The sequence below is a fragment of the Hipposideros armiger genome, unplaced genomic scaffold (assembly GCF_001890085.2).
Source record: "Hipposideros armiger isolate ML-2016 unplaced genomic scaffold, ASM189008v1 scaffold_293, whole genome shotgun sequence".
NCBI classification, from domain to species: Eukaryota; Metazoa; Chordata; class Mammalia; order Chiroptera; family Hipposideridae; genus Hipposideros; species Hipposideros armiger.
The window spans coordinates 843,011-868,650 of NW_017731643.1; the positions used below are offsets into that span (position 1 = coordinate 843,011).

Below are 25,640 nucleotides of genomic sequence, written 5' to 3' on the forward strand. Positions count from 1 at the left end.
GGGGTCTTACTTGACCCCTCTGTGGCATTTGAAACTGCTGACTGCTCCTCAAAATCTTCCTCTATTGGCTTCCATGAAACATTCTTAGTGTCTCTCCTTTTTAAACCTCTTTCTCCCTCTTCTTTTGTGCTTAATTTATAGTACCTTCTAGTGACTCTCCCAGGTCCTCTATTCTTCTTATTCCACGTTTGTATACAGAGCTTTAACTACCATTTATATGCTGATGGCTCCCAAATCTGCAGCCCAAATTGCTTTACTGAGTCCCAAATGGACTAACTATCCAATTTCTGTCTAGATCATTGTCCATGCTGGTCAACAAGTGCCTGCCACTGCTTGGATGTCCTCAGACCCTCAAACTCAACTTTTCCGCTTTGCTAATAATAATCAGTTTTCATTTGGGAACTATTCCTCCCTCATTCCCAATTCATGTAAGTTAGGAAGAGTCCCCCTCTCATGGACCCAACTTTACCCCCTCCACTCCATCCTCCACACTGTTGATTGAGTGGTCTTACCTCAAAACCACATCTCATGGTGGTTTTAAAACCGGGGTCCAAATTCTTTGACATTGCTCCATGGAGAGGTAGGGTGTCCTCCATTTGAATCTATACAGGCTTGTGACTGCTTCGACCAATAGTCCATAGAAGTGACACTGTGTGACTTCCAAGGTTAGGGTAGAAAGTCCATGCAGCTTCTACTGGTCCTGGTCTGGAGGCCCTGTCTGAGTAAGTTTCCCTCTCAGAACACAACCACCATATTGTGAAAAGGCCAAGTCACGTGGAGAGGCCATGTGTAAGTGCTCAAGCCAACAGTCTCAGCTGAGTCAGTTTTCGAGTTATCCCAGTTCAGGCAGCAGCCTGAGGAGTCATTTTGGATGTGAATCCTTTAGCCCTAGCTGTTCCAGTTGCCACCATTTGAGTCTTCTCAACCGAACCTCCAGACATAACAGAGCTAAGAAGAGCTACCTCAGCTGTGTCCATGTTCCAGCCCCACAAAATCTGTGATCATGACAAAGTGGTGGAGCCACGTCACTACATTTTGGGTGGTTCGTTACATAATACATAATAGTAACTGGAACACTCCTGACACACGGCTGCTTAAAATGTTCCAGTGATGTCACATAGCCACAAGGATAAAATCCAAATTCCTTTGTCCTTCATTACCAGGCTCTTGCCCACCCCATCAGAGCCGACTCATGTCCCTGTGCACACGAGCCCTGGTCCCAGACATATCGTAATTCCTGGAATGTTCCCTACTCTTCTAAGCTTCTGTGCCTTTGTATATGTTATTGCTTTGCTTGGATGTCTTTCTAACATCCAGATGTTAAGCGAATCATCTGGGAATTGGGGGCTGTAAGTCCACTTCCTTCCCTGAGATCCTTTCTTCCAGGAATAATAGTGTTTGTGTGGCCCTAAAACCGTTCAAGTGCTCTGTGAAAGAATGTTAGAAATATGTGGGTTATTTTCTAGGTGTCTGAATAACCGTTCTACAGATGGATTGTGGAGCCAGATGGCCTGCATTCAAATCTCAGCTCTATCACTTACTAGTGGGTGACTTTGTGCAAATTCCTTAACCTCTCTGTGCTCCAATTTCCCCATCTGTGAAATGGGATAATATATAATACTTCATAGAGCTGTGATAAGGGTTTAATGAGTTAAAATGTGTCAAGTGCTTAGAATGGTGTCTGCAGGGAGTGCTTGGATAAATAAGTATTTAAAATAAAACATATCTCCTGGTAGTTCCCTCTAGTTCCTGCTCAAGTCTCACTCAGTATCACCTTCTTGGGGAGGCCTCCCTGATGCGTCCCCCACTCTAGCTGGATTCACAGACAGGTCCATGTTTTCTCAACACCTTCAGCTTCCCACAGTAACGGCATTTGTCACTGTAATTCTATCCTTGGAGTTGTTAGTATCCCTCATCTATGAGATCCTTAAAGTCAGGGTTTTACTCCTTTCTCTCTCCCCAGAAGCTGAGTCATATTAGGCCTTCAATACATGTGTATTAAATGGAATATTGCTTTGATTTTACAGTCACAGTAACTCAAGCCTAGAAAAGGCTAAATGCTCTTCTAAACCGTATAGGTAATTGGTGGCTGAGTAGAGACTTAAACTTTCAGTTCTGTTCACCTCTGACTGCCAGGCCTAAGCTGGTTTCTGTGAGTGTGTGTGTGTGTGTGTGTGTGTGTGTGTGTGTACGCACCATTATTGCCTCTAATCCCTGCTGACCACCTTCTTTTAAAATTATTTTATTCGGATACCCATAAAGTAATCCATGGTCTTTCAGCATCCTTCCTCTGAGCCCCTGGGCTGCTTTAGGGGTCATTCAATCACTGTGACTCCTGGAGAAAAGGGGGATTACTGGGAAGGAAATGGATTTGAATTCTTCCAATTATTCTGAATTTGCTGAATTTCTGGATAATTCCAATGCATTGAGCCCTTCCCTAACGTAAGAGGCGGTTTCTTTCACGCATTCGCTTTTTCCAAGTGTGGAGGTGAGGGCGGCATTATTCAGAAAATCGAATTCAATAACGGGCCTCCTGCGGCCAGCTCAGGCTCAGGCGCGGACGGCAGAATCCTCTTGTCAACACGAGACGGCGCTGTGACCTCGCTGGCTTTTTAGCCACCACGTCGAGCACACAAAAGCTCCAGGTTTTCCTCCCGGACAATTCAGGGGATAGTACTCAGCATCCCTCCTTGTCGGCAGCAGGCGCATTTCTTTCCGTTTTTCGTGTGTGTGTGTGTGTGTGTGTGTGTGTGTGTGTGTGTGTGTGTGTGTGTAGGGGAGAGTCCCATTTTAACTAGTCTTGCGGAGACCTGTCTCCTGCTTTCCGCTCTTATTACCGAGATCGCTTTTACTCGGTTAAGACAAACCCATTTAAATCAGAATGAACTGAAGGCCTACTAGGCACCAGGCGCGGCGCGTTTCTTGACTCCATCCCCTGAGCGTGCTGTGCCTCCTCCTTATTCAAGGCCTCAGACTCGACAGTGCCAGCCGGGCACACACGCTCGATTCGCGGTGCCCGCCCGCGTTACCTGTGCGGAGAGGGCGAGGTGCGTCCACCCCTTCCAGCACCCGGACAGCCGGCTCCCCCAGTGTTCCTCTTCCACTTTCTCTTCGACCTGATCTGTGAGTGGTGTTTTTAGGAGGGTGGGGTGGGGGGCGGAGAGAAGGGCGGGGAAGGGGCCCGGCTGGGAGGGGCGTCGGCGGGCTGTCACCGAGTGTCACGCCGCCCTCTCCGCCCTCCGCCGGAGGTGCGGGAGCGCGGCGCAGAGCGCGGCGGAGGGCTGGGTGCGCGGGGGCGCGGGAGTGCGGGTTCCCTGAGAGCCGCGCGGCACCCGGAGCGCGCTGGCCGCCTGAGCTCGGCGCGCAGCCCAGAGCCCGGAGCCGGCCGCCCCCCCTCCACCCCTGCCCCCTGTGCGCTGGGCCGCAGCCCCGGCCGCGGCAGCCAGGCTCCCGGGGAGCGCGCCCCGCCATGGAGCCTTCGCACAAAGATGCCGAGACGGCGGCGGCGGCGGCGGCGGTGGCGGCCGCGGACCCCCGGGGGGCGTCCTCCTCCAGCGGGGTGGTGGTGCAGGTCCGCGAGAAGAAGGGCCCCTTGCGCGCCGCCATCCCCTACATGCCCTTTCCGGTGGCCGTCATCTGCCTCTTCCTCAACACTTTCGTGCCGGGACTGGGTAAGACGCGGCGGCCGCGACCCCTGCGTCCCGGGCCCCGTCGCGGAAGGGCGGGCAAGGAGGGGACGGGGAGAGACCCTCGGGGAGCGCCCACGGGCGGCAAGTGCGTCCGCCGGCCCGCCCTCCCGGCGCCCCGTGGCAGGTGGCGGCCGCGCGTGGAGCGGGCGCCCCCGAGGGTGGCGCGGCGCAGAGCCACCCGCCCGCCTTTCACCTTCTCCCACCTGTGAACCAGGTTGTCCCGCTCAGAAGAGCCAGAAACTTTGCTGGGAAAATTGGAGCACGCGGGCGGCGGCGGGGATGGCCCCCCCTGGCCCTGCTAGGCTCCCCTCCAGGCGCCCCGAAACCCTGCCCCTTCTCTCCGCCACGCACCCTCCGTCAAGCCCTTTATTCTGAGGGGCGCGGGGGGCCACGCAGGAGGAGCTCTCGGGCCGCGCGTGGCGACGACCAAGTCCTGGGCATCTAAGAAATCGGCCGAGTTGGGGAAAAGAGGGACAAGCGGGGCTTAGGGGACACCCGGCAGACCCGTTTGCACTCACGGGGTGCGGACCGTGTGCGGGTGAGGACGCTTTTGCCCGAGAGCCTCCTCCACTACTTTGCAGCGCTCCCGCGGTTCCGGCAGCAACCCCGCGGGGCGCCAAGGGGATGCTTTTATTAGTTTGGATGCTTGTGGGTCTGGACCGCACGTGAGAGGTGGCCCCAAACTCCCTCCCACCCTTCCGTTACTGAAAAAGTAGAGAGCGCACCCAAGTCATTCTGTGTCGCACCCTGGCTTCCTGGAGGAACTCAAACGGTACCCGTGTCCCAAATTTTAAAACAAAGACCCATCACAGAGATAGGGATGCCAAAGGGTGCGTAAAGGAGGGGATGAGACGTTTTTCTGACCTTCCCTCTTTTATCGCCACTCCCAAATCTCTGTCTGCACCGCTACCCCGACTTCCAGAACCCGCTGTCTTGGTGCTAAGAGGTCTCGCCACCCCCAATTCCGTGCGAGAGGAGAGGGAGGCACTTCTGTGCCCTCTCCAGGAGCACGCCTGCCCCTGCGCGCCAGCGAGCTGCCAGCGTCTGGCTCCAAGTTCCCAAGGAGGGAGGTCAGCTGGAAGCGGCTTTCTGTTGTACTTCGTCTTTTCTCACGGCCTCGCTCTTAGCTTAGCAGGGGCCTCTGCGGGGCTGATGGCCAGGGCCACACCCACCCACGCAGGATGTGTTCACTTTCCCCTTACTTGTCTTTCTGCCTAGGGGGCTGCGGTGGCCAGAGCAGCACGTCTGTCTGAGCAGGTTTCCCCCTTTTGCGGTGCGCCCCTCCCTCCAGTCCTTGTCATCAGGCCAGCTCTTTGCACATTTAGACATTGTGAGGAGGCTAGCTGATGTTAATTTAATTGTATCAGAAATTCCCACCTGCTGGAATAGAAACACGCTGCCTCTCCCTCTCTCTGGGAATGTGATGATCATAAGCAGGATTGTCTTGGTTCCACTTTTTTTTTTTAAAGCAGTGAAGTAAATGCCACTCTACTGTCTTTTGAGGAAACAAACAAATTGATGCCAGCTAACAGGGGCTGCACCACGTCTCTGCTGGATGAGACAGCCACCCCCAGGAGGCAGCAGCTGCCCACCTGTGCATCTCACCTCACTAGGTACCTTTTCCACCCTTAGCCCTGCTGCCACTCCCCTGGCCCCCTGCCCCCCTCCCTGCTGCCCCCCTGTCCTAGGAGACCCAGCTTTCCCCTGTTCATATTTCCCTTTGTTAGATCACAATCCTAGAAGATTTTTGTGAGAAACCTTTTAGAGAAGCTAGGAGAAAAAAAGCAACCTACAAAAGTAATAAAACAGGTGAGACGTGGGGGTATAGACTTCTGAATTTTCAGTGCTGGAATCCAGGCATTTTGTCCTAGTATTTTGGTTGTTATTATAGATTTGACTGGGTGCTCAGGTCCCTGCCCATCTCCATGCTGAAGGGGACGCCTGATCCTTGGTGGTTCTGATCTGTGAATCGGGGATGCCTACCTTTCCAGGTTGCTGGGAGGATAGAATGAGATTGCATAGAGCTCAGGGGTATGGCGCGTAGGGAGTGCTCCCCATATGGTGGGGCCTTCTTGCCCTTGACTCTTCTGCGGAGCTGACTACTGGTCCCATCTCTGGGTGTGTGTGAGGTGCCCTTTAGGACTGTTCCTATGAGAACTTGTTAATCTCTCTGTCCCCCGCCACCTACAGTGGAGTTCCAGATGACAATGCAGCCCAGGCAAAACTTGCAGGCCATCCCTCCCTCTCCATCCACATCTTCAGGTCCTCTTGGCTTATCCGAAGATCCTGTGAAAAGTGAATATTCATGTCTGGCTTTGCCCTTTGAGGAAATGCAGCTACTTTCAATCCATTGACTCATTTATTTCACAAACACAGAGTACCCACCACAAGCTAGGCACTGAGGATGTAGCAGTGAGTAAATCAGTCAAGAGGACATAAACCTGAGGAAATTTGAGGGAAATTGACAGCAAACTTTGTTTACATTTGGTAAGTGCTGTGACGGCAGCAGGAACAGTATTTTAGCAGCAGTAGTATTAGGTTAGACCTTGCTGAGAATATCCATCATGTGACCCCACGCTGACCCCACGCTCATCCTCCCTTCACTCCCGCTCTCTAGAAACTGGGCAGACCACTGGCCCAAAGATCTCTTTTTTTCTGGAATCTTCTTTCCCTACAAATCTTCTCTTCATTTGCAAATTGGATGAGAGTGCAAATGTTGGGATGCACGAAGGCACAAATTTTCTCTGGTGTAGGTATCACAGGTCCATTCAGTCTGCAGGACCTGCCGTGTCTTTACAATTCCCTGGTGCCTTCTGGATCCAGGCAACAGTGATGTCGGGGATAACACTTATGCTGTAGAAGAGGTGTTTCCTCTCCTGGGGGGTGGATGGGAAGGAGAAGCGATTTATGACTGTTCTCTGACTCCTCGCTGGAACAATACAGAGACATTTGAAAACTGCAAGATGGTGAAGAGAGTTATCACCCTCCAGTCCTATTCAGTGACACCCTACTAATAAAGACCACTGACTGTACCTTGTACCTTCATAGTCTAACAAGTAGGGCATTTATAAGGATATACACAAGTACTCATACACGTAATGAAAGTTCATTGTTATGCCCCCAAATGGCCAGAGAGTTGGTCTGTTGGTCAGGGGTAAAATTACACTTTCCTGTTTAAAACTTATGTCTCTCTTGATCGACTTGGTGAAATGAAAATGCTGATAACTCTCACGGTGGCAGGGAAAGTGGGACAGAGGAGAGCTTCCATCGACTGTTAACCATTCCGCTGCACTAATGTTGGCCATTAATTTACTGTTGAATATTCGTAAATATTTCATCTGCCCCTCATATACCGCCCTACTCTTTGGCACACAGCCGAAGTCTTGCTTCCCTGGTAAGAGCACCACAGGCTGGCTCTTCTTTTCTCTCTCTTTCCTCTAGGCCTGAGGCTCTGACTGATATTCATCATGTCCTACCTTGTGGCATCTTTTTATTTTAACTTTTTTTTTTTTTTACTGTTTGTATTGTTGACTTTTTGTTACTGTTTCAAGAGTTTATTCTTTGTCTGTCTAAATGTAAATTTCTTGAGCGCAGTAACCATTTAAAATTTCTCCTTGATATAGTATGTTATTTATGAATGCATATGAACTAGAATTAGACTCCGGGAATAGGCATCAGAGATCATCTGGTCCAATAGCTTAATTTTATATGTAAGTGAGGCAGGCCTGGACCTGGAAGTTTATACCCAGGCAAGAGCCAAGGAAGTTTACATCCTACTTGGCCATTTTAAGGAAGTTAATTGAGCATGTATTTTAACAAAACAACAGAGTAAATCAAGAAAGAAGATATGAGATCCAGGAAATAGTGGAACCATTGCAGGGCAGCCATGAAAAGCATCCCCAGGATAAAATTGTTCAGTAGGCCTGGAGAGCAGTCAGTCTTCGTTAGTGTGGGAGGATGGAAGGCCCCAGGAAAGTGGTCTTTGAAGATGGTGTGAGAAGGGAATATTCCACAGAATGGAGAATATTATTGGAATACTGAGAGAAATGAAAGTTGTGATTAAAAAAAAACACACACCAGAAAGTAAGAAAAACAGAAGATGATTAGTAATTGCAATAAAGACAAAAAGCTATGTAATTAGATCAGGTAACCTACGCAACTAGATCAGGAGGTCTGCAGGCTTCAAAATTATAGAAAGATTCTAAACAATACAAGGAGTGAGGAAGAATTTGGAGGCTATTAGGGGTATGGTGTAGGAGGTACGTGTTTCTTCTACCAACAATAAAAAGAGGTAATCAGTCACTTCAGGAAAGACAAAAAAAATTTCATGAAAGGCATAGCTCTAATATGAAGTAAATAAAAATGTGGCCCAACTTTGAGCAAGTGGTGGCATGTGAGAAAGGCTATCTAAGTGTATAGGGTCTGTCATTGGAACAGTGGTGCACGCTGTGGACTTAGCTTCTCCTCGAGTCTGCAGTGAAGAATATTTGCTTAGTCGTAACAGTGTAAATGCTTCTCAGCGGTTTTCATCTTCTAACACCAAACATAGACAAAGCACTGAAACCTGTTTCATAATAACTAATGTAAAGGAGGATATAAAGATTTTCCACCTTGACAATATAAAATGAAAAGCATAGCTTGTCGAAGTTGGCAGATCGAAGACCAGAGAAGGAGAATTGTGATAGATTAAATGACTGCTCCCAATTATTCACTTGCCATGCCTCCTGTGGGAGGGGAGTATTTCCTTCCCTGCCCATTGATGTCCGTCTTGGGCATGTGACTTGCTTTGGCCAATTGAATGTGAGTGAAAGTGACATAAGCCCTGTGCAAGCAGACACTTGAAGAGGCATTGTGACGTTCTGTCATTGTTCTTTTATTTCTCTCTCATGAGAATGGTGGGTCTCAGATGGAGGCTGCTCTTCAACCTGGTTCCCAGAATAAACAGGACATCGGAAGCCGAGGGTGACATGTCATGTGAATGAGAAATAAGCCTGAGTTGCTGAGAATTTTTGTTGTTGTTAGCGTTGTTATTTTCCGAGCACAACCCACCAAAGCTGACTAACATGAAAAGGGTAGAGGCATGAATACCCCCTCATATAAAGTGGGGGATCGAGAGATGCTGCTGTAGCTGATAGACTAAGAAATACAGGCTACTAAGGTAATAGAGGAACTGAAATAGTGATATCTAGAGATAATGGGACAATAGCAATGTGCTGGGATAATGTTGGGACAAGAGTAGATAGAGATGAGGGGTGATATAAGTAAGGTAACTCTTATGTATCATAGTAGGAAGTCAATAAACGGTGTCTAAAGTAGCTAAAACATGAAAATAACAATATAAATATTCGTCGGAGAATAGAAAAACATCAGAAGAACTCCGCCTTTCTGGTATCATCCATTTTTCTTTGTCTACGGGCTCATTTCCAGAAATATATATACATGCGGAAATTGTCTCCCATCTTTTAAAAATCGCCCCTCTTATCCTGTCTCCCCTTCTGTCTATTGCCTCTTTCTCTGCTCCCCTTTACTGCTCAGTTCCCTGAAAGAATTGTTTGGATTTGGTGTTGCCAATCCCTCTTCTTTCATTTTCTCTCTCTCTCCTTTAAAAGATTTTATTGGGGAATTGGGGAAGGGAACAGTGTTGAGTAATTGGGGAAGGGAACATTGTGTTTTTCCAGGACCCATCAGCTCCAAGTCAAGTCGTTGTCCTTCAGTCTTAGTTGTGGAGGGTGTAGCTCAGCTCCAAGTCCAGTCGCTGCTTTCAATCTAGTTGTGGGGTGGGGGTGGGGGTGGGCGCAGCCCACCATCTCATGCGAAGAGTCGAACTGGCAACCTTGTTGTTAAGAGCACACACTCTAACCAACTGAGCCACCCGCCGGCCCTCATTTTCTCTTGAAGCCACTCTAATCATGTTTTGCCTCCATCACTCTTCTAAATTGTACTTAATCAGGATCACCAGTCACCCCCAGGGTGCTAACTTCTTCAGTGTTTAGTTCTCTGTCTTCATCTTCCTGGACCTCTCATTAGTGTTGGACCCAATACTCACTCCCCTCTCGAAATGCTGCTTTCACTTTGCTTCTGGGACACCACCCTCTCCTGGTTTTCTTTATACCTCAAGTTTCCTTTGCTCTGTTTCCTTTGCTCATCTCATCAACCTCTACCTTTGGGAGTTCCCCAGGGCGCTTGATCTTCTTGATCTTGATCTCCTCTTTGATCTTGATCTCTTTTCAGCCTACACTCACTCCTTTTGGTGATCACGCTCAGTCTCCTGGCTTTACATTGCATCCTTATGATGATGACTCCCAAATCCAGATCTCTAGCTCAGACCCCTCCCCCGAACTCCAGAGTCTTATATTCAATTGACTTCTTCACATCTCCCCTTGGAAACCAAATGGCATCCTGGACTGAACTGATCCAAAACCAAACTCCTGATTTTCTTCCCCAAACCTGCTTCTCCCCCATCTTTCCCCATCACAGAAAATGGCATCCTTCCAGAAGCTCAGGCCAAAAACTGGGACTCATCCTTGACTCCTCTTTTTCTCACACCCCCGCACACAATCTGTCAGGAAATACTCTTGGCTCTGCTTTCAAAATCTATTCAGTGTCCGACTGCTTCTTATCATTTGCCTCTACCTCACTGGTCCAAGCCTCCATCTACTAAATGACTGCAATGGCCTCTTATATGGTCTGCTTCCCTTTATTTACACCCTTTCGAGTCTGTCCTGAACGTGGCAGCCAGAGTGATCCTTTTAAAACACAAGTAAGTCAGATCATGTCACTTTTAGCTGGAAACTCTCCAATGGCTCCCATGTCACTCAGGGTGAAAGTTCAGGTCCTTTTTTTGACCCACAAGGCCCTAGGTCAGAACTTTCCAAACAATAAAAAATAAAACATGAGCCACAGATGCAATCTAAGAATTTCTAGTACCTTTATTATAAAAAGTAAAAAGGAACAGGTGAAATTAACTTCAACAGTATGTTTTACTTAACCCAGTATATCCAAAATATTATCATTCAGTGCATATCAATATAAATTATGAATGAGATACTTTATATTCCTTTTTTTGTGTGTATTAAAATTTCAAAATCTGGTGTGAATTTTACACTTACTGCACATCGCAGTTTGGACCAGCCCACTAGTCACAGTGGCTGCCATATTGGACAGTACAGCTCCATAGCATCTGCCCCCACTGTGTTTCTGATTTCATCTTCTACGGCTCTCCCTCTGGCTCACCCTGCTCCAGCCCCACTGGCCTCTCCGCTGTTTCAGAATATGTCAAAAGTCTTCTCACCTCGAGGCTTTTGCATTTTCTGTCCCTTCTGCCTGGAGTGCTTGTCCTAAAGATTATCTGTGTGACTCTCTCATTCACATCCTTAGGTCTTTGCTCCAATGTCACTAACTCAGTGAGCCTTTCTATATTAGTTTTGTAGAGCTGTTATAACAGAACATCACAGACTGGATGGCTTTAACATCCAAAATTTATTTTCTCACAGTTCTGGAGGCTGGAAGTCCAAAATCAAGATGCCTGCAGGGTTGGGTTTCTCCTGAGGGCTCTCTTCTTGGCTTGTAGATGCTGTCTTCTCGCTGTGACCTCACATGGTCTCTCTGTGTCTGTCTGTGTCCTAATCTCCTCTTTTTATAAGGACACCAGTCATATCGGATTAGGGTCTACCCTGAAGACCTCTTCTTAACTTATTCACCTCCTTAAAGACTTTATCTCCAAATACAGCCACATTCTGAGGTACTGGGGGTTAGTGTTTCATCATATGAATTTTGAGGGGATACAATTCAGCCTATAACATTTTCCCAGATGATCTTATTTAAAATTGTGGCTCTCCCCGCTATTTCCCAAACTCCCTATCTTTCCCTACTGCATTTTCCTTAAGAGCATTCTCACTATCAATTATATTGTATATTTTACTTTGTTTTCCTGTTTCCTGTATCCCCCACTTGAATGTGTGCTTCATGAGGGCAGGGGTTTTTGGTCTGTCTTGTTTGTTGCTGTATCCCTGTGCTCTAGGAGGGTGCCTGGTTCATAATAGATGCTCAATAAATATAAGTTGAATATATGAATGAATGAATGAATGAATGTGCTAACACCAGAAACAGAAGTGATTGACTTTGGGAAGGTGAGAGAGCTGGAATAGGGGATTATAGCTTTTCATTAAAAGCCCCCTTTTTTCCTATTTAATTTTTTAAAAACTGTGTACATGTATTACTTGGATTTTTTTTAAAGGATAAAAATCAATGATAGGGAAGGAGAAGGGACTTTTATACTCTGTTGATAGAAATGTAAATTGGGACTTTTTTTTTCCTGGAAAACAGTTTAGCAATTATATCAAAGTCTTAAAATGTTGCTACCCTTTAATTCAGTTTTTCCACTTGCAGGAATTCATCCTAAGGAAACAATAAAAAACATGGACAAAAATTTATGCATGAAGATGTACCACGAAGCATTATTTATAACAATGAAAATTATAAACAAACCCAAATGATAACACTAGAAGAATGGTTAAATAAATGGTGGCTATCCATACGGTAGAATGTTATACACCCATTAAAATGGTGTTTACACAGAGTTTCTGATGATGTGGTAGAAATTTTTAGGGTGTAAGGGAAAGAAGGTTGAAAATTTGCTGTCAGTATGATCTCAAATATTTTTCATTTCCCTAATTCTGAGGAATCTCTTTTACCCACATTTTGGGTGTTTCTGAATTAGAGATGTGTATTATCATTGATATCGAGATAAATAATACTTTTTCTTTCTTTCATTTTTTCCCCCTAAAAACTTGTTGCTAAATTAATGGTGTGCTTTATGATCAATGAAATCTTTTTTTTTTAAAGATTTTTATTGGGGAATTGGGGGATGGGAACAGCGCTGGGGAATTGGGGGAAGGGGAACAGACAAGTTGCTGTCCTTTTGTTCTTTAGTCTAGTTGTGGAGGATGTTGCTTCACTGGCCCAAGTCGGCACCATCATTGCGCTCTTCCTAGGTGAGGCAGATCGGTTGCTGCTTCTGGTTGGCCACTCACTGCAGCTGCTGACTGCTCACGCTGGCTGCTGGCTACACATGGTAGCCCATGGCAACCCACTGCAGCAGGGGTTGCAGTCTACCCCATCGCCGTCGCCGGCAACTCATGGCAGCCCAGCTCCAAGTTGAGCTGTTGTTCAGCATCTTAGCTGTAGAGGGCAGTGTCACTGGCCCTCATATGTGGGATCCGAACCGGGGACCTCTGGCGTCCCAAGCCAGCTCTTAACCATCGCGCCACTTGGCCCGCCCGATCAATGAAATCTTAAAATTAGAAAATATAAGGTAGATGATAGCTAGGTAGGTGGGTAGATAATATTGGAAGGAAATACATTAAAATGTTAACAGTTGGTGGGAATATGGGTGATTATTTTCTTCTTTGTACTTTTCTCTATTTTTAAAATGTTCTAAAATGAGCATAAAATGTATGACTTTTATCATTGGAGCAACTGAATAAACACTGTTTTGAAAAAATACCCTCCTCACAGGGTTATGATGCTCTAATTCAAATATGGCAGTATTTTGACAATGGTGAAGTCCTGTAAAGTATGAAGTATGTGGGACTGTCATGGTTACACCATTATATCTACATATACACTGCAAGGTCATTTACAATCCAATGTATAAATGTCACTGTGCCAAGTGTTGTCATGGGGTTAGAGGCTCCCCTGTCGCTCTTGGAAGTCGAGTGACACCTGTTCAGTCAGTCTCCCATGAGACGCATCCTATCATGGGTTGGGTCACAGCCTGGGCAGCGACACTTTGAGAGGAGACCAGGTCAGGCTCAGTAACATAAACGGCCTCCATATTTCTTCTGAGATGTTGCAAGTAACCGAGTTGCTGTAGGGAGCAGACGTGATCAGTCAGCAGATGATTCTGAGGAAGTTTGTGTTTCAGTCAAGTGGAGGCCAAGTGCTGAGCAGAGGAGAGCTGACTTCTGAGTACCTTCAATGGCTGGTCACCCACCAGACATGCACTGTGTTCCTGCTGTGTGCCAGGTCTGTGCTCAAGCTGAGATACAAAGTCAAAGAAGACATGGTCCCTGCATTCAAGCAGCTGACCATCTGCTGGGAAGGTGGACTGTGATAAGTGCAGACAGTGGGTGTGCACTTCATGGAGGAAAGGCAAAGATGGCTGCCGGGATCCGTCTAATGGGCCCATAGCAGTGAGGGATTGCTTTCCTGGCAAAATGGCTACTGGGGGGATGTGCAAGAGCTACACAGAGTGACCTGGATGGCACTAAACTGACGTTCCAGTTCTGCGTCAGATTCATAAAGCCACAAAGTGTCATGGAAAGTGGGGTGAACTAGAAGTTAGGAGACCTCAGAGCTAGTCCTGGTTCTTCGGTAGCATGAAAACTTGAGCAGGTGACTTAACCGCTCTGAGTCTCAGTTTCCCCATCCATAAAGTGGAAATAATAATCCCCGCTCAGCCACCGCACACAGTCACTACGTTCTGTTAATGGAAAGCACTCCGTGGTCAGAAAGAGTTATCATGACTGGTAAACATCGGCAAAATTTCCTTGGTTCCCAAGATCGGTCCTGGGTTTTTCCTCAGAGTGGCTCAGACCGATAAGCGCTTCTGCCTTTTCCAGCATCCTGGTTCCATGCAACTCCCAGAGCTGAGACCTGGGCATCCCTACTGGGCGCCGACCAAAGCTCACACACCTGACACGCTGGGTGTGATGGAGAAGAGCACACGTGCTCTAGGGCTTGGTTTACCACACCAGGTGGGAGGTTTGCCATTATACTCGCCAAACCCTGGTGCTGCGTGGGGGCCGCATCTCTGAGGGTGACTTTACAGCTGGGTAAGAGGATGTGGGAACATCAAACTGGTGAACGAGTGTGTGTGCACACACATGCATGTACACACAAATGCCCCCACAAGCTTTACCTCCTGTTATTTTCCTGTGAAAATTAGAGGATTGTTCCCAGGGCCGTGTTTGAACAGCCCGGCTTCACGTGTCCAGGTGGCTCGTTCATCTACCTCTGAGACACATACTTGTGGTTTACAGCCCTGGAGCCCCATCACCTGGACAAGGTGGGGTGGCCTTACTAGGATGTATGTTGGGGGTAGGAGTGTCTTCAGCCTGGGACCTTTCCAGTGAGAATTGGGTGCTGGGTCTCAGCGGCCCTGGCTGAGCACAATTTCTCTAAGCCATGTTAATTAAGAATGATGATCCTAGGGAAACGTTGAGGCAATGGTGAGGGGACAGTGTCTTCCTAATCAAAAGGCAGAACGCAGGGATTAATTAGGAAAGGCCTGATGACATTGAAGAAGGCATTTTTCTTGAAAGGAATAAAAGGACATGAGACCAGGACTGTCCTGGAACCTGAAATGTGTGGGGACCTCTGGTGGAGCTGAGTACTTTGGTTTTTGTAGACCGAGAAGTTTGACCCCAAGGCCAAAAATAATTTGGGGTTTGTGGAGAAGAGCCTGTCCTGAAACCTCAGCAAAGAAAATGGTCCAACTTTCCCAGGGCCAGGCAGTGAGAGGGCCACTCCAACCCCTTCATTTTCCAGATGACAGGCCCCCTCTAGTACCCAAGGCTCTTCCCCACAATCTCACCCTCACTTACACAAGCCCGAGGCCTTGTAGGGGATGGCTTCTTACTTGTTGAACGTAATGCACTGGTGTTTTATAAAGATTTGATGATGGCTGCAGAAGAGGACACGTGACCTATCAGTGACCACATCGGATCCTGCCATGTGCATTACCGTCTCACTGCTCAGGCTTTATTTCCCCCCATAACAGCTTTATTGAGATATATTTATGTACCGTAAAAGTCACTTTTTCAAGGTGTAGCAAATTCCTTCCCGTGCCCTGTCTTCCAATCCCACTAGTTGACCACTTTTTTTTTCCTGAACCTCAGCAGCTTAATGTGACAGGAACACTGCAAGACAGGTGCTTTTGAGGAAGAGTGATTGCTTGGGATGGGAACCTTGTGTCACTGCTGTCTCAGTGTCCTGCCAGTGTAGGAATCCTTGTCCCGGAAGGCGAGGCCCACACTGGTGCCACAGATGGGCAAGACACAAGCAGCCTGGAGGCTTCAGGAACAAACATTGTTTGGGAGGTTGTCATATTTCATTTTCTGTTTTGTTTTAAAAAGAAGCATCTCGCCAAGATGGAAAGCTTTCTCAATGAAAATGTAATAGCACGGCGCCAGTGGCATAACTTGCGACAGGGGGCATTTAGGAGGTGGAGAGAGCCCCTCCCTCTGGGGACAGATGGGCTCTGGCCCTGGGTGTTGCATCGCTCTGAGAAGTGTCACCCTTAGGCCAGGCTGCAGAAGGGAGCACCGACAACAGTTCAGATGGATGTGGGCCTTCCTGGGTCCTGGCTCAGTGTGGCTATGGTATTACATTACAGTTTTTATAGATCTCTGTGTTAGCAGATGAAGCACATCCCTGCTTTTGTCTCAGCTCTGATCATTTCATTCTTCGGCTCTGAAATCTTCAGTAGCTCCCCATCGTCCATGGAGCTAAGTTCATCTTCCACGTTGGGCCCCCAAGGATGCAATGAACTTCACCTACACTTGCTCTGCCTTTATTTAGTCGAACTGGGCAACTTGCTGTTACGTGATGTGCCCGTGCGTGTCTGCTCCTGCGGTACCTCTCCTGGAACTCCTTCCGTCACCATCATCTAAATGCTCCCCAGCCTTCAGGGCCAACCCCAGTGCCCCTCCTCTGCGAGCCTTGTTTGACCACTCCTTCCTGGAACTGTCGGGCCACTTAGGACATTTCTGTTGCTCTCCTAAAATTCTGGTTCTTCTGTTGTTGTCTTAATCCTCTTATCCTTGAATCATCATCTCCTTGAGGGCAGGGGCTAAGCTTGCCTCACCTTCTGCCTCCCCCAGCACTTAGCCTTTTCCAATAGGCATTTGTGGAAGCAAAGATACAGATCATACTGACTTCTGGCGGTGAAGCCGAGAGCAGGTCCTGGCTCCTTCAACCTAGTGAGCCCTTACCCAAGGGACAGGCTTTCCTGTCACTTCTCAGCCTTCCCAGCTCAGAGGGAAGTCAGGGACAGTTCTCAGGGCTGTGTCTCTGAGGAGTCCTTGGTGTACTGGTCACTCAGGGGGAGGGACACGGGGCAGAGGAGAGATGTTGGCAGAACCATTGCAGGGGCAGAGGACCCGTTCTCTGGGGAGGTCTTTGGGGACAGTCACAGTGGTACCGAGGAGAGCCAGGATCACCCATCATTTCAAGTTGTATAGCTAATGACAGATAAATAGGAGATGGGGGCGGAATAGTGGGGGTGCTCAATCTTAGTAAACTGCTTTCAGAAAGATTGTTTTGGGCAATCATCATTAAAATAAATCTAGGGAAAAGTTTTGATGAGGAGCGGGATGTTAGCATGTTCTTAAAGTGTCTCTCCACAGAATGCTTATAACTTGCAAGGGGAAAAAATTATACCATGGAGAAACTAGATAGCATCTTGACTGCGTGAACAAAGCTACTTTCCCTGGACCTTGAAAACAGCGTATTAGGTGAAAGAGCCAGTCACAAAAGACCACATATTGTATGATTCCATTGTTGTGAAATGTCCAGAATGGGCAAATCCGCAGAGACAGAAAATAGTTGTGGGGGGAGGACTGGGACGGTTGGGGGGACCTGGGGAACCACTTGGAAGTGTGAACCTCTCTCTGCTCCACCAGCACAGGCTTGATCATAATGAAAGTGAGCTTTCCAGGAGGCTGAAGCCAGTGCCCACAACGAGGTTCCCTTTTGCAGTGGCTGGTTGGGACTAAACGGGCTACATTTGTAGCCATCCTTGGGGACCGATCAGGAATCTGAATGCCTTAGCCAGAGCTGGACCACATCCCAATGCTACAGAGCTGTTTGGAGAATTCTTTCTTTTCTTAGTGATTCCTCCTTTTGACTTCTCAGTGGAGTCCAAGAAGCATTCGTGGACCTCAAAGAAAACAACCTCAAAGAAACCAACAACCAATGACTGCGCCGTGCCAGGACAGCATGGCAGAGCTGCTCCTTAGCTCTGGCTACCCTGAGGGGTCATGTGGGCTGAACATACAAGTGGAATCATTCTGTGGCCTGACTCAAAAGGGGAAAGAAATAAACATAACCATTTTAGGCCCAGTTGCTGGGGTTCTAAAGCTCAAGGCAGAAAAGGGGAGGGGAGGAGTGGATGGTGCACCAGAGCTCGCCGGTTGGGCTTGACCAGAAGGTTTGGTTGGTCTTGGGCCTCAGTGGTCATGGCTGGACTCTGAGTCTCATACATCCTGAGAAGAGGGGCCTGGGAATTGATGTGGGCTAAAGGAGAGAAAAGCCTTGGCTTTCACAAGATATCACATTGCTTGGGCCCACTCTTGGGTAGGACTCCCGTGTGTTTTATGTTCCTTACTAGCTTTTTATCTAAGCCCAATGCAGCTAATGTCGCAAGATGTTGTAGATCTCCTGGTGTGGGCTCCCCTGAGGACTCGAGAGCTGGGTCTGCCCTGTGTCAGGATGCTTGGAGATCAACCAGAGCACTCCTTAAAGGCAGACCCGGGGAAGGGAGTGGGTGAGCAGTTATGTCTCCCAATGCTGTTTGCATCCCATCATTTCATATTCTGCGTGGGGTTCCCCCCCCCCCAGACATCAGGGGATCGGCACCACCACCAATCATGAGAAAAACACACATAATTCTTTTCTTTTTTTTTTTAAAGATTTTATTGGGGTATTGGGGGAGGGAACAGCGTTGGGGAATCGGGGGAGGGGGACAGACAAGTTGCTGTCCTTTTGTTCTTCAGTCTAGTTGTGGAGGACGTTGCCTCACTGGCCCGTGTTGGTATTGTGATCTTTGCGCTCTTCCTGGGTGAGGCAGTCGCTCGCCGGCCATTGGATGGATGCTTATGGCAGCTTGTGGCAGCTTACGCTGGCTGCCGGCCGCTTGTGCTGGCTGGCAGCCACTCACGGTAGCTCATGGCAGCCCACTGCAGCCCCACTGCAGCCTACGCCATCCAGTGACCCATAGCAGCCCAGCTCCAGGTCGAGCTGTTGTTCACCATTTTAGCTGTAGAGGGCGCAGCGTCACTGGCCCTCATGTGGGATCTGAACCGGGACCCTGCTGCTCAGAGCTGGCGTCCCAAGCCAACTCCTAACCAATGCGCCAGTCAGCCAGCCCACATGATTCTTAACATAAGTTTGAAGACAACACCAACTATGGATAGGGGGTAGGGGATAGGAGGTAGGGGTAGGGTGATGGGTAGAAGATGCATTAAAATCAAGCATCTCCTTTTTTGGGTTATGTTGCCTACCTACCGGTCTATAATTTTGGCTTTTCTAATTTATCATGTGGTTGGTTTTAGCTCTTTGACTACACCTCTTTTGTATCTTCCCTTAGTGGGTGGTCCAGTGCAGAACACGCAACAGGATCCCAGCCATACCTGCTGACTGACTGATAACGAGCCGGGTGGAAGAGTGTGGCCTCTGCCGGGCTGAGGGCCAGAGCCCTGGCTTCTCATTCTAGCTTTGTCATAACAGCACCCTTGGCCGATGGTGCTCTCTGTCCCTGTCCAGGCCCCACTTTGTACCCATCTGAAGCAAGGGTGGTTATTATTCTTGCCTCCTTGTTTGTGCTGAGATATTACAGTAAAAGAAATAAGATCAAGGTTCTCTGCACCGTGTGCCTTTAAGTCAGAAAGTGACTTTAAGTCACAGGAGGCTCTGCCCGGAAGCACGCAGCCTGATCTCATGTTCTGAAGGAGTGAATCTTGCCTTTTTACGCCCCTGTTTCCCGCCTCTCAGTCCCTATCCATCCTGGACCCTTCCCTGGCCTGCTCTGGGCAGGGCGGCTGACCTCTGTGGCCTGGCTTACCTGCTTCAGTGAGAGGCACTGGCAGGGATGGAGGAAAGGAGGAGAGAGGTTGGGGGTTGGCTCCTCTGCTCCCTGTCTGTGACCATGGCCTCTGTCCTGCAGCCCCCATGCCTCCACCCCAACCCTCTCCAGATTCAGACATGTTCATATTGATATTCAGACATATTCATATTCACTTTTCTCTCCCTGTGCCTTCAGGCCCAGGAGTGGGAATGGCCTCCCGCTGTTTCTAATCCTCAGTACTTCATCTCCTGATGGGTTCCCTGGTCCTGTCTGGACCTCTGTGAATGGTCCACTCATCATTGCTATGGGCTCAAGCGTGTTTCCTGCAGGTACCCCCCGCTGGCACAGAGACTTTTGTTTCCAGTACCCCACTGGGCTGTGGGACCCTGACCCACCTCTTTGGCACCACTACTGCCCCCCACAGCCCCGCCCCCTGCCCTGACTCCTCCCCTTTCCTGAAGAAGGTGGTTTCTAACAGTCTTCCTCCTGGAAGCTCTGGAACAGCCAGCACTTGGAGACAGAGCTTCCTGCCGTCTGAAAAGCGTGGGTGTCCAGCTTCCAAATGGCTCTCGGTGCTCGTGAGATGCCATGTTCCCACGTGGGCCCCGGGGAGGGAGCCAGGCGGGGGAGGGAGGGGCTGGAGAGCTGTGACGCCCCAGGGGGTCCAAACCAGGAATCTTCTTCCCACATTTTCTTTTATGGTTTTTTCATGTTCTTGCTTAATAACAGGCACCAGCCTGGCTCCTCTCTGGGCACTTTCCGCCCCTAGGGCTTGGCTCAGAGATCTTCGGGCTGCCCTCCTGCCCAGCACTTTCCCCAGAGATAAGCCAGGGTTCTGCTCCCTGTCCTCCCAGGAAACCCAGGTAGCTGGAAGCTTTGCTGCCCCAGGAACCGCTGCCCCCCTTTACCCTGGAGCCTTGTCTTTTCTTACCTGTTCACCACTCAGTCCACCTCTCTCCTCCCCGCCCCCCACATGAGTCCACAGACCAGCCACCCTTCAAGAAGTAGCTCACCATTTGCAAGCAACTTTAGGATATTTCTCTATCTCTATGATCGTTTTGGAAGATGCAACATCTGCCAGGCCTGTTTGTCCTTGTAACAGCTATTCCTCCTCACCCTTTGGTGTTAAAAAAGATATTGAACACAAATCACCGTCGCAATCCCATGTACTTTTCATTCTCCAGGATCTATCATTTTGCTTTTTGTCCCCCATTTCCTTCTGCTCCCCACCCCTCTTTGGAGATGGAGACTAGCTAAAGAATAACGGTCTGTTGCGTGGTTTGATGTTTGTTTTTTTTCTCCCTCTACTTACAAGAACCTCCACTGTCTGAGTTGTTAAAGTCCCAATGATTTCTTGTTATGAGAAGAGTCATCAAAATACGCCTAGTACGTTTCAAGTCTTCACAAAAGACACCAAAAATTAGTGCATCATCTACTTAACAGGATCCCCTTTGATAGCCATACCAAAGACAGTTTTAAAAAGCAAAGAAGTTCTAGTTGGATACTTCTGAATCTGTGGGGTTCCCCCCCCTTTTGTGTGATCTGTGTGCACACTTCTGAGAAGCAGGTTTTATAACAGAGATTCAGCCAGGCTAAATCACAGCGGCAGAAGCTTATGCAACGTCTAGAAACCTATGAGTTAAAAATGGAATTATCTTGCAGAATGGGGAAGGTAATAATAATATCAGTGATGTGAAAATAGAAAGTAAGAAATTAGTATTTCAGCAATTCAGGTCTCTTACCCACATTTTTCTGTATCAGAAGATCTTGGTGTCATTTTCCAGAATAAATTGAAAGTGCAACCTCTTATGGGGGGGGGGAGTATTTAACTTTGCTTTTACAGATTCAACCCTGTGTCACAGTTAATCCAGGGTCAGGAGCCCTTTTTACTGACTTCTGGCCATCAGATCACAAAACCCATTTTGTGTTTGTTTGTTAGAATCTGTATGTTCAGTAATGCCCGTCAGGAAACAGATTTTAGATTTTTCTAAGGGAGTTTTGGTAATTTGCTATTTTAAAAATACTTGTGAGACCTTTACAGTTGCCATGGTGATATAATTTCCATAAACATGATTTTTTTTGCGGGGATTTTTGCACATTGAAGGCTGAGGTTGATGTGCAGTGTTGGGGGGCGGGGAGGGGGGGAGGGAAGTAGGTGGTTCATTTGGCAACCAGCCCATTGCTGTTTCCCTCAAATGCTGCAAATCTGATTCCAAGAGTCCATGTTATGGCAAAGACCCAGCTCTCTGAACAACACAATTCACAGGAGAGGCCTCTGGGAAGAAGACCTGGTTATGCGAGAAGGATGCCAGCGTGCTCCTGGATGAAGTCAACAGGGTGTTGGATCCATGCTCTGCTAGTGAATTGTCCTGTCCGGTGACCTGCAATCTCTCCCCAAACATGGGTTTCAAGGGCAGATACCCTGGGTGGTGAAGACCCTGAGGGTTCTTTTCTCCTTTTATACAGATTCTTGTCAAAAGAAAAAAAAATCCCATTTCATACACAATACTGCTAAAATGCTGAGCCTTTTGCAATGGAAAATAATAGGTAGTAAAAACATGGCAATATTATCTGTGAAGCAAAACAAGAAAACATTGAATGAGCAACAGTTTTATAGTCATCTTGAATGCCAGGGATGGAGGAAAAGCAGATTTAATTAGAAAAAGAGGTGGATGGTCCCAATGGCACCAAACTTTTTATCAATGATGCCTAGACATTTGTTTTGGTTCACAGAGGGTCTTCACCGTTCAACGTTATTTCCCAGGAAATGGAACATACAAAGGGATCGAGGGAGAAGCATGAGAGAGAGAGAGAGAGAGAGAATTTCCTAATAACTGAAAACATCTTGGAAAAGAAATGTCCACGAAAAGGAGTTAAAGGCGGAAGTGTGTCAGTGTGAGATAATTCCACCGAGAGCTCTGTGAGCCCGCCAGGCACTCAGCGCCAGGCACTGCCTAATTGAGCACCTGGGCACAGCCAAGGGGTTTGAATCATACAGCATTATGAATCATAAGGAATAATGATTACTAGAAAGCCATTATGTTGACTGTTATAACTTATGTGGTGCCGGAAATTCGAACAGGGCCACCCAGAGGAGGACGTGCCAGGCTTCTTGTCTGACGGAATGCTGATCTCCGTTCCTTGAAAGCCAAACTCCAATGCCCAATAGAGGTTGCGTGTGCACACCTAGTGTGTGCACGTGTGAGCCTGTACATCTGTGTGTGCATACACGTGTGAGCCTGCATGCCTGGTGTGTGTGTGCACGCGTGAGCCTGCACATCTGGTGCCCCGAACGTGCACAGGACAAGGGCGTGTTCAGAGGTTTGCACAAGGTCGAAAGGCGTAGAACACCAGCTCCTACTCACAGTGTCACCCTCACACAGCGGGAAAAGGCCCGTGAACCGTCCAGTCTGCAGACTTTGTGGCGACAGCAGCTGCTGCTGACGTTGCTGACTTGTTTAAGTGTGTTTATTGAAAAAGAAAGAGTGATGGAGGAGAGGCGTGAGAGGACATTTTGTGCTTCTAGAGCAGTGAGGCTTGGGGCAAGGCTCATTCCGAGAGTGACCTGGCTGAGACCCACTGAGGATGCAGGATGGAGGGAGAGCATCTCTGCTGCTGGGCCGTCCCTGCTTGGGACATGGGAATGCACCGGCCATCAACCCTGGGTGGGGTGGCTTGTCTAGGACCAGGCGGCCGCCCTGCAGCGATGCCTTCCAGGGTTGCTGAGGGAGCTTTGCAGGCATTTTTGTTTGCCCTGAGATAGCCCAGATGAGTTAGGCATGGAAAGCTGTCGGAAAGTGGCTCACTGGCCTGTCCTGAGTGGGAATCAGAACCAGAACGGTGCCTGCAGCGCTGCTCCAGCCTCTTCTCTTAACACACATTTAATGTAACACTTCCTTTTTTTTTTTTCCCAATAATGCATCAGTAGCAGGCAGCTTGGCTAGGGCTGGTGGGTGGCAGGGAGAAGAAGGCTGTGGCCCTAGGACTGGTGCCTTTCTGCCCGTGGCCCTCTCTGGTGGCCACTGCCCCTGCTCTGGGGAGGACCACATGTCCCTCGACTTAGGATAAGTCCCAGGCATGCAATGCGGTGTGGAGCTGAGCCCTGGGGAATTGCCTTCTGAGACGCTCCTCCATGCTCCGGAGCACAGGGAAGCCAGGGCTGGCCCTTGCCCCCCATGCCAGGAAAAGGAAGATTTCATTCTTTGGGAGGGAACAATACGTAGGAGCAGAACCACAGGCCACGCTGGTGGGGCCAAGGGAGGGAGAGGTCCCCTGTGGGTTCCAGAGCAAAAGGACATTTGATGACGTAGAGCCAGAAATCCAGAGTTTATTTATTTATTTTTGGGGTGCTTCCCCGAATCCTGATGACTCTTTATCTGGGTATAACGTCTTTATTTTGCTGAGGGCCTAGATCCCACTCTGCTATGTGGTAGCTAAGTGACCTTGAGCCAGTTACTTAGCTTCTCTGAGCTTCAGTTTCTTCATCTGCAAAATGGGGATAATAAGAGTACTCACGTCATAGGACTCTTCTGAAGATTAAACGAGCTATTACACATAAAGTGCTTAGAATAGTGCTTGAGATATAGTGAAGATTACATTTTTTCCCCCTGGTTCGAAAGGATTTTTTTTTTTTAACTCTCCCGTTTCCCCCCACGCTCCAGTCTCTGGTAACCATTCTATTCTCTGTTACTAGAAGTTTGGCCTTTTTTTTTTTTTTTAGATTCCACACGTAAGTGAGATCACGGGATACTTGTCTTGCTGTGTCTGGCGTATTTCACTTAGCATTATACCCTCAAGTTTTATCCATGTTATCGCACATGGCAGGATTTCCTTCTTTTTTAAAGCTGAATATATCACATTTTAAAAATCTATTCACCCATTTAGGTTGTTTCCATATCTTGACGATAATGCTGCAATGAACATGGGAGTGCAGATATCTCTTCAAGATAGAGATTTTATTTCCTTTGGATATATCCCAGAACTAGGCTTGCTGGATCATTTGGTAGTTCTATTTTTAACTTTCTGAGGAAACTCCGTGCTATTTTCCATAGTGGCTGCACCAATTTACATTCCCACCAACAGTGCACAAGGGTTCCCTTTTCTCCCCATCCTGACCAACGCTTGTTATTTCTTGTGTTAAAAATTTTTTTTTTTTTTATAATAGCCATTCTAACAAGTGTGAGGTGATATCTCCTGATGGTTTGGCTTTGCATTTCCCTGATGATTAGTGATGTTGAACATTTTCATGTACCTGTTGGCCATCTTCCATATTATCATCCTCCTTGGAACTGGTATAGGGGTGAAGCCGGCCCTCCCCTTCTAGCTCAGGGAGGCGTCATGCTGCGTGAACCAGCGGCCCTCCAGACTGGAGACCTGTTGAGGCAGGACCCTCAGCACTGCACGTCCAGGGCTGGTACAGTGCCTGGCTCCTCACAGGTGTTTGGGAATCTGGGGACGGAATAACCAGCCATGGACATGGCTGATGTGTGGCCTTACACCGCGGTTCTCGAACCTCAGCGTGCATCCGAGTCCCCTGGGAAGCCTGTTACATGTTGAGTCCCAGCTCCCACCCTCAGAGAGCCTGATTTAGTAGTAGTAAGAGTGGGTGGGGCTGGGGAACTTGCGTTTTTTTTTAAAAGAAACTGATTTGAGAAACACTTCTGGGAACTTCAGCTGTGGCACTCTGGGGTGCTCCTAAGCTGGGGCTGGGGGAGGAGAAAGAACCCAGGGGTGACTGCTACTAGCGGTGGCCTGCCCCTGAGGCTTCTGTGCCTTTGGAACCGGGGGGCGGGGGAGGGAATGTTGTCCCCTGGAACCCTTGCTCTGAACTGTCTAGTAGAAGCACCAGAAGAGTGGGGCCTTCCAGGAGAGAAATTGTGGTTGGATGTGGTCTAAAGCATGTTTAACTTGGAGCCATTGTACAGGGAATGGTGAAGTCAGTGGTTCTTAGAAACCCTATGAGAAGCCCCCAGGAGTCCCCAGGACAGGACCACAGCTACTGGTCCTTTGAGGTGTCTCCATATATCAGGGTCCCTTCTCATCCCTTTGGCCTCAGCTAGCCCCTCGTAGGAGGCCTCCTTCACAGCATGGAGTCTGCAGGCAGC

General features: G+C 48.3%; 1 protein-coding gene and 1 long non-coding RNA gene across 5 annotated transcripts in view; one reads left to right on the forward strand and one right to left on the reverse strand.

Annotated features, from left to right (window-relative positions):
• LOC109391469 (uncharacterized) overlaps positions 1–3,122 on the reverse strand; it is a 51,263-nt gene extending 48,141 nt beyond the window's left edge. For 2 of the 3 annotated variants that reach the window (XR_002125818.1, XR_002125817.1), the window contains exon 1: positions 513–3,122. This is a non-coding gene — a long non-coding RNA (uncharacterized LOC109391469). The remainder of the gene's footprint in view (positions 1–512) is intronic. The other variant, XR_002125819.1, reaches the window with a different exon arrangement.
• Positions 3,123–3,207: 85 nt separating this feature from the next.
• The window catches only part of STUM (stum, mechanosensory transduction mediator homolog), a 65,906-nt gene continuing 43,473 nt past the window's right edge, over positions 3,208–25,640 (forward strand). Inside the window, exons 1-2 of one of the 2 annotated variants that reach the window (XM_019659058.1) lie at positions 3,208–3,671; positions 19,060–19,320. In XM_019659058.1, the coding sequence (XP_019514603.1) occupies positions 3,470–3,671; positions 19,060–19,109 (252 nt within the window). In that variant the 5' untranslated portion in view covers positions 3,208–3,469 and the 3' untranslated portion in view covers positions 19,110–19,320. Of the gene's footprint in view, positions 3,672–19,059; positions 19,321–25,640 lie in introns of those variants that run through there. The other variant, XM_019659057.1, reaches the window with a different exon arrangement.